Source organism: Clarias gariepinus, chromosome 22, assembly GCF_024256425.1.
Source record: "Clarias gariepinus isolate MV-2021 ecotype Netherlands chromosome 22, CGAR_prim_01v2, whole genome shotgun sequence".
NCBI classification, from domain to species: Eukaryota; Metazoa; Chordata; class Actinopteri; order Siluriformes; family Clariidae; genus Clarias; species Clarias gariepinus.
In genome coordinates, this window is record NC_071121.1 from 28877501 (window position 1) to 28889787 (window position 12287).

A 12287-nucleotide genomic window follows, 5' to 3' on the forward strand; every position below is an offset into this window, starting at 1 on the left:
CCCTCACAGGAACACAGCTACAGGACAACACACTTACATCCTGAGACAGAGAGAGGACACCATGGTCACATGACTGAGTTCTAGTAAACTGTGTGTGTGTGTGTGTGTGTGTGTGTGCGTGTTAGAATATATGCATGTTTGTGTGTATGTATACCTGTGTGTGTAGGGCGATTAGTCTATACACTGTTCCAGGCTGCAGCAAGGGAAACCAACGAACAGCAGAGTCCACAAACTGCAGCTCCATCTGACACACACACACACACACACACATATATATATATAAACGCACACACACAATAAATAATTACTAACTACATAGAACATAAAACTGAAGGAGGAGGGGTCTGTGTAAATGAAGAGGGAGGGGTCTGTGTAAATGAAGGGGGAGGGGTCTGTGTAAATGAAGAGGGAGGGGTCTGTGTAAATGAAGGGGGAGGGATCTGTGTAAATAAAGAGGGAGGGGTCTGTGTAAATAAAGAGGGAGGGGTCTGTGTAAATAAAGAGGGAGCGGTCTGTGTAAATAAAGAGGGAGGGGTCTGTGTAAATAAAGAGGGAGGGGTCTGTGTAAATAAAGAGGGAGGGGTCTGTGTAAATAAAGAGGGAGGGGTCTGTGTAAATAAAGAGGGAGGGGACTGTGTAAATAAAGAGGGAGGGGTCTGTGTAAATAAAGAGGGAGGGGTCTGTGTAAATAAAGAGGGAGCGGTCTGTGTAAATAAAGAGGGAGGGGTCTGTGTAAATAAAGAGGGAGGGGTCTGTGTAAATAAAGGGGGAGGGGTCTGTGTAAATAAAGAGGGAGGGGTCTGTGTAAATAAAGAGGGAGGGGTCTGTGTAAATAAAGAGGGAGGGGTCTGTGTAAATAAAGAGGGAGCGGTCTGTGTAAATAAAGAGGGAGGGGTCTGTGTAAATAAAGAGGGAGGGGTCTGTGTAAATAAAGAGGGAGGGGTCTGTGTAAATAAAGAGGGAGCGGTCTGTGTAAATAAAGAGGGAGGGGTCTGTGTAAATAAAGAGGGAGGGGACTGTGTAAATAAAGAGGGAGGGGTCTGTGTAAATAAAGGGGGAGGGGTCTGTGTAAATAAAGAGGGAGCGGTCTGTGTAAATAAAGAGGGAGGGGTCTGTGTAAATAAAGAGGGAGGGGTCTGTGTAAATAAAGGGGGAGGGGTCTGTGTAAATAAAGAGGGAGGGGTCTGTGTAAATAAAGAGGGAGGGGTCTGTGTAAATAAAGAGGGAGGGGTCTGTGTAAATAAAGAGGGAGGGGACTGTGTAAATAAAGAGGAAGGGGTCTGTGTAAATAAAGGGGGAGGGGTCTGTGTAAATAAAGGGGGAGGGGTCTGTGTAAATAAAGGGGGGGGGGCCTGTGTAAATAAAGAGGGAGGAGTTTGTGTAAATAAAGGGGGAGGGGTCTGTGTAAATAAAGACTGCCAATGTTTAAGTATAGGAACTGGCCTGTATCAGTTTCAGTAAAGGGGGAGTGGCCTGTGTAGATGTAAGGGAGTGGCCTGTATAAGTCTGTGGGTGTGTAAGTGAAGTTGGTGTGACCTGTGTACCTGAAGGGAATGTGGCCTACATATGTTTCAAGGGGGGGGCCTGAATACGTGAAGGGGTGTGGCCTGTGTTAGTCTCAGTGTAGGGGGCGTGGTCAGTATTTTTTCAGAAAGCACAACATAACGAGAACTGAAGAATAACAATCGTACGCTGCTCTCTGCCCCCTCCGTCTCTCTCTCCTCCACTCTGCAGTTCTTTGGGTCCCTGTCCCAAACTTGCACCCCCCCGAGGCGTGCTGCCTTGGCGACAAAGCTCAGAGCCAGCGAGTGCGCCTCTCTGGTTGACTGGACGTTTCGAAAAGCCACGCCCTGTTTGGAGCGCACATGAAACAGCAGCGACACGCAGGACTCTGCACTCGACCCCTCTGTCTCCCCCCTCCTGCTGGTTTGGGACGGACCCGCCACCTCGCACTCGTCCACCTCCATCCCTTCATCTCCCTCTCCTCCTACACCTTCTCCTCTTTCTTCTTGTGCTGCTTTTGCTCTCTCAGGATGATCGTGATGGAGGGAGGAGTTCTCTTCATCCTCCTGCCTTTCGTCTCTCCTCTTCTTCCTCCTCTCCATCTCTCCATCAGTCTCTCCCTCTCTCTCTCGGATGAGGGAGCTCATGGCAGCTGAGGGGCTCAAAATGTGCAGATCATCCACACACACACAGATATACACTCTGTAACACACACACACACACGGTTACAGCATGACTCAGGCAGGTGTTTCTACAGCGAGTCACATGACAGCCCTCGGTCTTACCTGCAGTGTCTGTGTGAGATGTGTCTGTGCTGGTCCAGATGTTTCCAAGAGGGAAAATCTGTCTTCAGGAATCTCTCCATCACTAACGTACACCGACGAACACACACCAGACACCCTGTTTACACACACGCACACACACATTTTAGACAAACAGACTGGTCTAGTCCTTGTGATTAATCTGTCTATGGAACGTGTGTGTGTGTGTGTGTGTGTGTGTGTGTGTATATACCTATCCATGCTGTATTGATGGACACACACTGCTCTGAGGCTGAACTCTGCACACACACACAATCAATGGCTCCGGTCTGGTCCACGAGTGTCACTGTGGTTCCGCCCACACTCAGCTCCAGCACGCCCACTAACACTGCGTGCGCCTGCGGCGTGGCGTGCGTCTGCGATGGGGTGTGTGTTCTCGCCGCCAGGGCGTGTGTTTGCGTCAGGGTGTGCATTTGCGCTGACCACGACAGCAGTGGGTTCAGCTGAGCTCGGGTCATGTGACATGCAGAGGATGGAAGGAGGGATGACAGAGAGAGACACGCCCACGTCTCCTCCTCCATCCAATCACAGAGCTCCTTTATCGAGCACGGAGACACACTGGGACTAGACACACAGTACTGATGTGCACGCACGCACACACACACACACACACACACACACACACAAAGTTAGTAGGCCCCTTCACTCTGGAATGGTTGAGATGTGAGAACACACCTTCTGTGTGTTACCTAAGTAGGAGGACAGGTGTGTGTGTGTGTGTGTGTGTGCGTTACCTGAGTGAGAGGACAGGTGTGTGTGTCCTGCAGCATTTCTTTATAAATGTCTCTCTTCTGTTTTTCCGTCTCTCCATCTTCTAAAACGACCTGCAGTAACCTTCCTGCCACCACACACACTCGCTCTGCACACAGCCAGCGTGGACACAACCTGTGTGTGGGGACGTTTAGAGTGAGTCTCACACACACTAATTCACACACACACACACACACACACACACACACACACACACACACCTGTCAGTAAGAGCAGTGTGGCAGTAGCAGAGCCACAGGTACTGCGACACGCTGAGGTTCTTCTCCAGCAGGTAGCGTGTGAGAGAGCTGCCTGACCTCTGTGTGACCTTTGACCTGAGGGGACTGAAGGTCAGGAGAGAGACGCTGGAGCGTAAACAGGCAGCGAGCACGACGTCCGGGGCGAGAGGAGACGGCCGGAACAGGAAGTGCACGTGGTGGAGCTGAGGGACAGAGAGGGGGGGGTGATGACATTACACTGACACTGAGCACCTGTCACTCATCCATCACTCTCACCTCAATCTCCGCCCCTGGCCTCAAGCCGCCGCCCCACTTCCTCTGTGGCTGATATGCCAGACACAGCAGCATCTTCCCATCAATCTGATAAAGCCCCGCCTCCGCTGAATGGACTCCGGTGATACGGCCCTGTGAAATCAGACAAGTGTGTGTGTGTGTGTGTGTGTGTGTGTGTGTGTGTGTGTGAATAAAATATTAATTCAGAATGAAATTTTACTGCAAAATATTGAATAACAGAAAAAAAAGTTAATTTTAAAGCTCCGCCCACAAACACTTATCTGATAGAGTGTGTGTGTTTTTGATGTTGGATGCCTGTGTGTGTGTGTGTGTGTGTGTGTGTTTGTGTGTGTGTGTGCGTGTGTATCCACCTTGTAGCTGATGATTTTGGAGAGTTTTGTTCGCACCGGACCATCATGCACCTGGGCCTCCTCACATTCAGGGTCCTGCTGCAGGTGTGTGTGCGTGTGTGTGTCTGTCTGTGACTGTGTAAGTGAGTCTGTTTGTGTTTCTGAGTGTGTGTTCATGTCCTCTGAGTCTCTGTGTGTACTGGAGCTTGGATGTAGGAGGTGGGACTCTGTGGTGACAGACAACACTCGATGCCCCGCCCACCCTCGGACAGAACACACACGCAGTGCTGAAATACACACACTCTGGCCTACACACACACACTGTCTCCAGTACAAACACTCTGGGACCTGAGACACACACACACACACACAATAACGACACCAGGATTAATTAACACAACATAAAGATGTAAAACAAACATAGTTATTATATATATATATATATATATATATTAGTTTAGTAACAGAACAAACAAATAAATAAGTAAACGGTGTTACCGTGAGCAGGACCGGGACGCTCGCGTCTCCCTCACTCAGGACCAGGCAGAAGAAGGTTTTCCCAGAAATGGCCAGCAGGGGGCAGATCACACACACCTCCCCATACACAGACATATACGTTCCTCTACTGCTCCTACACACACACACACACACACACACACCCAGAAGCCTCAGTAATGAGTGTGTAGTGTGTACGGACCCAGTCATGATTTATTCACTAAAACTCAAAGATTAAACACACTTCTGTCTCAGCAGCCTGACTGCCTTCCTGACCCCGATGACATCACTCAGTGACCCTTCGGGGTCAAATGCCGTGAGGTCAGGGGTCACACAGACAGGAGAGTCGATTAGCTCTAACCAGCTATCAGGTTGCTGGCCTGGTGCATTTTGGGAAACGTAGGTCCAGGTGGGGAAGAGCATCAGCCTCCCGAGCCAGAGTGGTGACGAGCTCAGGACCTGACGAGGTCACAGGACAGGGGTGTGTCAATATCTCTCTCTCTCTCTCTCTCTCTCACACACACACACACACGCGCACGCAGATTAAATAAAGACGTACCTCACAGTACACACTCCCACTGGCGTCTCTCACTCTCCAAAAGCCGTCACATTGTCCCAAGCCACGCCCATCACACAGCAGGCCAATCAGGATGAGGTTGGTTCGTGGCATGGCCATGTGACCGGGCAGCTGTTGCTCCGCCTCCCTGGTCCATTCTCTGTGCTGACTGGTGCTCCAGGTGAGACTGCTAAAGCAGGATGTGTGCTGTGTGCTGATTAGCTGTGCCACTGAGAGGAACCTAACACACACACACACACACAGAATAAAGCATGTATAGTATGTTACCCAGCAGCCGTAAAGCCCAAGTTGTGCTGCGTAGCGTCTTTGCTATACACTGCGCAACCCATCTACAATGCCTACATTTATACCTGCGCGCTGAGTCACGCTGCAGTGACTCCTCCACACCACTAGAGGTGATCCTGTGCGACTGAGTTTCGTCTCCACTCTCTGGTGAGTGAGTACTACAGACATCGGTGAATTAAACTGCGTGTTGGAGATAACAAAAACTACAAAACACATCCCGGTGTCTGACCCTGGATCAGCGGTGAGGTGCGGGCTGTGTTACAGACTCGCTTTATCGCACTCCCCTCTGGAGACAGAGAGGAACACAAGAAGGCCAGATATAAGCTGCAGAAATCATTAAGGAAGGCAAAGAGATAGTACAGCTTCAAGCTGCCGAGCCCATTACACCACTGCAGAGACACGGCACATGTGTCAGGGAGAGCCTGAGAGTACAGCAACTGATACCTCACTCCCAGATGAGCTAAATGAATTCTACGCTCGCTTTTAGGCCCTAGATCTCAGCCAACAGTGTAGAACTCTATCCTCAGAGATCAGGTCAGAAACACTACTTACTGGGTCATCAACAGTGGTGCACATGGCTCTGATGGAAATAAACCCATGAAAAAGAGGCAGGCCGAGATAATCCCCCTGGGCAGGCACTCAGGGATTGCTCGTTGCTCACTGATATCTACAATCTGTCCCTTAGGCGGCCTCAGTGCCCACCTGCTTTAAGTCTACCACCACTGTGCCTCTCCCTGAGAAAATCACTGTGACCTGCCCTTTTACTACCATTACTGCCATTAATCTGCTCCTTGCCCTTGGACCGTGGCCCTCTCTCTGTAACTGGGTGCTCTGACAAATAGACCTTAGTCAGTCAGGACAGGGCACTGAACATCTGGTATTAGCACTGTGAGCAGAGAGACCACCCAAGGCTGTGTCCTGAGCCCACTGCTGTACATCCTCTTCACACATGACTGTGTCTCCCAGAGTAACACCAGGATCATAAAATTTACAGATGACATCACAGTCATCGGCCTGATCCGATATATATATATATTTTTAAATGAAGATAAGACCAAGGAGAAGATTATTGATCCTATACGAGGAGGAGAAAGTAGCCACATTGCCTGATTTACATTGGCGGGATTGAGGTGAAGGGGGCAAAAACTTTTTAAATTACTTTGAATTAACACCTGCTAGGACCTCACATGGTGCCACAACACACAACAGCTCCTAAGGAAATCTAAAAGACAATACACATCCGCAACACAAACGATTCACACTCCTTCTCACGATACAGAAGATACACTTGCAAATAGTTTTTTATCAACAAGCCATAAGACTTCTGAATAGTTGCACCTTAAAATCCTTAAATACAGTAGAACCTTGGATTATGAGCATAATTTGTTTCGGAAGCGGCTTATATTCCAAAACACTCGTAAACAAAAGCAAATTTTCCTATAAGAAATAATAAAAAAATCTAATTATTTGGTCCACAGCCCAAACAAAATAAATACATAAAAATAATTACATTTAGGCATTTGGCAGACGCTCTTATTCAGAGCGACTTACAAAAAGTGCTTTAAAGTTTACATCACTGGAAACATACTTACAATGGGTTAACTAGATTAATAACTAAGTGCCATTAGTCCAACACATCTGAGAAGAGGGTTTTTTAACACAACTAAATAATTAACACAAAATATAAAGTAAACTTAAAACAAATTAACCTGCACTTTACCTTTGCAAAGAATTGTGACAGAGCAGTGTATCTGTGTAGAGCAGGGAGAAAGAGTGTGTGTGTGTCTGTGAAGGTGAAAGTAGGAGGGGTCTGTGTGTGTGTGTGTGTGTGTGTGTGTGTGTGTGTGTGTGTGTGTGTGTGTGGCGCGCGGTGTCCAATGACGTGCGTGCACACAGACACAAAGAGCAGGCTGAGCCTTGAGCAGAGAGAGAAAATGGATCTTTAACATCTCTAATGCGACTTGCTTTTGCTTTACACGTGCGCTGTACACACACGCATACAGACACAAAATAAAAGATGTTTTACACACACACACACACGTGGTCACAGTGTTATAGTAAACAGTACACGCATGCATGTATGTTGATTATACCAGTGAGAGACCCGCACTTAGACGATTACCCACAGTTCCGCAGCACGAGAGAGAAAAACAGTTGGCTTAGTTGTGATCATGTGACGCTCGGCGTCTAAACAAGAAGTGCATGCGTGATACATGATACTCGGTATAGGAGCCATGTAAACAATGTGTGCGACGTCATGTGACCGTGGGAAAATTTGGGAGTGTCATTAATTACGTAAGAATTAAAGCACCTGTTGTGGGGAAGGGTAGGCAGAAAGGAAGGGGGGTGAGCGTGGAAGCACATATTTGTTTGTTGACCGTAAATTCATCGATATTTGCCTTGATTCAAAAATAATCTTTTAATGTTTCTGTCATTAAATAAATTTCAAGATGCAAGATGATTGACGCGTCACAAGTTATTCCCACACTCAGCTCCTGCGGCTTTGGTTGGCTTTTAGCCGCTACACTCGGTACTCGTAAACCAAGACTTGTTCGTTTTCCAAGTCAAAATTTATTAAAAATATTTGTTCATCATGTAGAACACTCGCAAACCGCGTTACTCACAATTCGAGGTTTCACTGTATCTGAATCCCCCGTGTCCCTCACCTGCAGCTGACGGGGAGAGAGCGGCGAGTCCTCTGAAGTCTCAACACCACAGCGTGCGCCAGCTGCTCCTCAGACACACCCAGGGACACACCCACCACCGGGTGCAGCCAATCACATACTCCTGTGTACACCTCACATAGCCACGCCCGCTCCTGACACACACACACACAGAGCTTGTATGTGGAGAATTCTAGAAATTTCTAAAACTAGTAAAGGCACAAACAGAAACAGGTCTGAGAACAGCTCTAGAGTCAGGACCTGATTAATCTGAGCAGCTCAGTGTCTCTGGAACTGATCTCAGACCTGTACTGCACAGAGAGGGAGAGAGAGAGAGAGAGAGAGAGGGAGAGAGAGGGAGACAGAGAGAGAGAGAGAGAGAGAGAGGGGGGGGGAGAGAGAGAGAGAGAGGGAGGGAGAGAGAGAGAGGGGGGGGGGGGGGAGAGAGGGGGAGAGAGAGAGAGAAAGAGAAAGGGAGAGAGAGAGGGAGACAGAGAGAGAGAGAATGCTTCATCCGAACAATACAGTTTTCCACAGGTTTATGTGTGTACGTGTCCGGCTGTAGTGCTACACACACACACTCACACACACACACACAGTGTCCTGTCAGAGCTCCGTACCACTGCAGTGTAGTGTTTATAATGCTCTATAAACTCCTCCATGTGCAGCACGAGCCGCTCTCAGCACGCCTCTTTCACCTCGCGCGCGCGTCACTCCCTCCGTTATCAACGCCTTTCCAGCGCTCGCGCGCTCTAAACTGTACATTAAACTAGAACCGGACCCGGCGCTCGCGCATTCAAACGCACAGAAACACCGCTTCTTCACTAGCGCTAACTAAACCCGCTGCTGCTCCTCACTGCCCCCTGCTGGACAGACAAGAAAACTGTCAGGGCAGTTGCTCAGAGCTTAAGCGCCACCTACAGGCCCGGAGTATAGAGCGCTTCTGGGAGACACTGACCGTGCTGAGCAGTTACTTAGACAAACCAAAAAAATGAATTAAACGTTTAAAAAACGACAAAAAAAGGAAAAAGAAACATTGTCTAAAAGTCAAAATTGGATATCGTGTCTCAATAAAGAAATAATATAATTAAATAAAAATAAAAATATAGATAATAAAATCCTGAAATAACAAAAAACATAGAATAATAAAGAGATAAATAACTGATTTGGCTGAAAGTGCGCTCTTCACCAAACGGGTGGGGGTATCTCATGGGCGGACTGCTAATTGGAATTGAAATTATGATAGACTGTCAGGTCAACCAACCAGTAGAGAAAATAAATGCGAGATCTGTAAGTTTAGCCAATGAAACCAGAGTATGTGGGCGGGGCTTGTGTTCTACAGTATCTACGCAGAAGAACATAAACAGTAGCGGAGAGGAGTCAGACTGAGCCTGCTGCAGGTATGTGTGTGTGAAATTAATCACAATGATCAGACTTTTATTGTTATTTATTACCTCAGATCTTTTAGAAGTTGTCCCTCTGCCCTAATAGTTTGTTTTGTTTGTGCGTGTAATGTCTACTTTCTTAGAGATCATGATTATTGTCGCTTTTGTTTATAAATAGCTGTGTAATGTTGTCTCGACCGCGCCGCAGGATGTTATAAATGTGTGAAGGCGGTAATCTTTGGTAATAACCAGAACAGTTCAAAAGTGATGAGTTTTTGTGATTTTGGGAGTTTTAAGCCGTTTGAGTGTAGATGCGCGCGCAGGGGGATGGGGGGTAGCTTTATATTTCCAAGTAATGTTTTTTTACTTTTATTTAACCAAGCACGAAACGTGAAAATTTCACGACACAAATCTGAATTTCCGCATTATTATATGATCTGAAATCCAAACATAAAAACATAGATTTTGTTGGTAAATCGTAAGAGTCGCAGTGCGCGTGAAAAGAATGGAGTAGCGTTTATTTTTCCTCAGCCATTTCCCGACAAATCTGGTTTACTGCCCTCTGATTGGTCAGGAATATCCCGCCTTCTGCGCTGTGATTGGCTAGCGGTTTCTGCTCCTAATCATTTGGCCAATCATGGTGCATGAAGGCGGGACCTGTGTTGGCTCGATGGGAAAGCCGTGATGGCGTAGGATTAAGCGGGAAAGAAAATGGAGGCACCATTGTTCTGTTAGCTTAGCTTTAGCATTAGCGCTAATCTCCTCAGACAGCCGTGTTACCGAACTCTGAGTTGAGTTTTCATCGAATAAAATTCACATTTAAGCAAGTCTAATCAATAATCGCTTTTGTGATGTTTATACATATAAAATAGTTGCATATTTAACTTTGCGTATACAGTTATACAACTAATAAAATATAAATGTAGAATTTCTGAGGTAAAAATAAAATCTGCGGGACTTTATAGTTAAGAGTGTTCACACTGATGACCTCAGGTACACTCCTGGGATTAAACATGACCATAGACACATATATTACATATTTAGTACTGTACATTGTGTGTATTAACTTTGTTTATATATTTTAGTGTTTTTATCTGTCTTTTTTATGTCTCAGATCACTTATTATAGAAACATTTATAAATGTAAGCAGGTGTTCACGTGTGTGTGTAAAGCTGCATAATTAAAGCACTATGCTAATAAAATCAAATGAAGGATTACTTCAAATGTAATTTTTGTCACAGTCATGGTGAAAGACGCGAATAAGCCGAAAGGCCGGACTTCGGCGTACGCCTTCTTTGTTCTGTATTGTCGTGAAGAGCACAAGAAGAAGAGCCCGGGTACCTCTGTGAACTTCGCCAAGTTCTCCAAGACCTGCTCGGAGCGCTGGAAGGTGTGTGTAGGTTTGTGTGACGCGTTCGTGGCGGTTAGTGTGTGTGCATGGTTCGGTGGGTGAATAACATGCTTGTGTGTTTTCAGACTTTGTCTGCAACTGAGAAGAAGAAGTTTGAGGACCAGGCAAAGGTAGATAAGGACCGCTACGATCGGGAGATGAAGAACTACATCCCTCCGAAAGACATGGGGAAGAAGGGAAGGAAGAAGAAGGACCCCAACGCTCCCAAACGTCCTCCGTACGTACAGAGCTCAAACTACTCACAGACCTACAGACAAAACACACACACTGGGTGTAATCACCATTTCAACCTCGGAACCCTGTCTTCTCTTGTTCCAGGTCAGCGTTCTTTGTGTTCTGCTCAGAGCACAGGTCGACAGTGAAGGGCGAGTATCCCAGCATGACCATCGGACCCATCGCCAAGAAGCTCGCGGAGATGTGGGGGAAGCAGAGCCCTAAAGACCGTACACCCTACGAGCAGAAAGCAGCCGCGCTGCGCCAGAAATATGAGACGGTGAGCATCTGTCATACACACAATCTGTTTGGTCAAAAAACCATACCTTTATACCTCACATACTCGTGAGACGTCACTGTCGCGGCTTCACTCTGTGTTGACCTGCAGAAGCGTTCCATATAAGCATGCCTGTCTCTTCTTCCGGTTTTCTGTAGGACGTCGCCGCATACCGCGCTAAGGGCGGGGCTGGAGGCGGAGCTTCCAAACGAGGCCCAGGCCGACCCGCAGGCTCCACCAAAAAAGCTGCGGCCAAGGCTAATGACGATGACGACGACGATGATGAAGACGATGAAGATGACGAAGAGATGGAAGATGAGGATGAAGAAGAAGAGGATGACGAGTAGTTGTGTGTTTTGTTTGTTTGTACGTGTGTGTGTGTGTGACGGCTACTGCATCTATGCAGAATTACTTCACTGGGGTTCGGGGGTTTTAACGTGTGTGTGCCCGCGGGCCTGAGAGAGAGAGTGTGTGTGTGTGTGTGTATATGTGAGTGTGTGTGTGCGGGCGTGAGTGTGTGGGCGTGAGAGACCAGCCTAAGCAATAAGTCACAGAGGTTGTGATGTGTTTATTTTTGTACGGGTTTGTGTTTCAGCCATGTGTAGAGTACAGTTTTATAATAAACTCACACTCTTAACTACACTCCTGTGTGTGCATGTGCGCTAAAGTTTTGGCACCCACAATAAAACGAGCATATATTGACATGTTTCAATTAGAGATCCTCATTTCGATTAAATGTTAACATTAACAGTTAACTGATCAGATTAGAATATTAAATTAGAATTGAATGAAAATAGAACTAAATAGTGTCTGATTAAATATGTAAACTTTTAGTTTTTTTAGTTTTTTATTTTAACATGTGCGAACAACAGCACACAGAACATATCAAGAACAGAATTTGGATTTGCACATCGTCAAATTTTCACGCACTTGCAGTGTTTTCGACAACAAAGATAAACAAAGTAATATAAATAAAAAGAATAAAATAAATAGGCCTGCACTAAATATTTTTTACTTAAAAAAAAATAAAGATTACAAAACGAAA

General features: G+C 46.5%; 2 protein-coding genes across 2 annotated transcripts in view; one reads left to right on the forward strand and one right to left on the reverse strand.

The window, feature by feature from the left end:
* Nucleotides 1-8755, reverse strand: part of ctc1 (CTS telomere maintenance complex component 1) — an 11101-nt gene extending 2346 nt beyond the window's left edge. Inside the window, exons 1-14 of the mRNA XM_053482379.1 lie at nucleotides 8577-8755; nucleotides 7960-8111; nucleotides 4991-5228; nucleotides 4676-4890; nucleotides 4435-4567; nucleotides 3958-4284; nucleotides 3590-3718; nucleotides 3296-3516; nucleotides 3059-3209; nucleotides 2518-2902; nucleotides 2289-2403; nucleotides 1692-2205; nucleotides 155-244; nucleotides 1-40 (exon numbers count right to left, since the gene is read on the reverse strand). The exon at nucleotides 1-40 is cut by the window's left edge and continues 89 nt beyond it. Of these exons, the coding sequence (XP_053338354.1) occupies nucleotides 1-40; nucleotides 155-244; nucleotides 1692-2205; nucleotides 2289-2403; nucleotides 2518-2902; nucleotides 3059-3209; nucleotides 3296-3516; nucleotides 3590-3718; nucleotides 3958-4284; nucleotides 4435-4567; nucleotides 4676-4890; nucleotides 4991-5228; nucleotides 7960-8111; nucleotides 8577-8618 (2752 nt within the window). The 5' untranslated portion in view covers nucleotides 8619-8755. The remainder of the gene's footprint in view (nucleotides 41-154; nucleotides 245-1691; nucleotides 2206-2288; nucleotides 2404-2517; nucleotides 2903-3058; nucleotides 3210-3295; nucleotides 3517-3589; nucleotides 3719-3957; nucleotides 4285-4434; nucleotides 4568-4675; nucleotides 4891-4990; nucleotides 5229-7959; nucleotides 8112-8576) is intronic.
* A 549-nt stretch (nucleotides 8756-9304) lies between these two features.
* Nucleotides 9305-11884, forward strand: hmgb2b (high mobility group box 2b). Its single transcript, XM_053482394.1, has 5 exons — nucleotides 9305-9356; nucleotides 10583-10731; nucleotides 10818-10969; nucleotides 11071-11245; nucleotides 11401-11884. The coding sequence occupies exons 2-5, from the start codon at nucleotides 10585-10587 to the stop codon at nucleotides 11587-11589; spliced, it is 663 nt and encodes a 220-aa protein (XP_053338369.1). The 5' UTR covers nucleotides 9305-9356; nucleotides 10583-10584; the 3' UTR covers nucleotides 11590-11884.
* The last annotated feature ends 403 nt before the right edge of the window (nucleotides 11885-12287 follow it).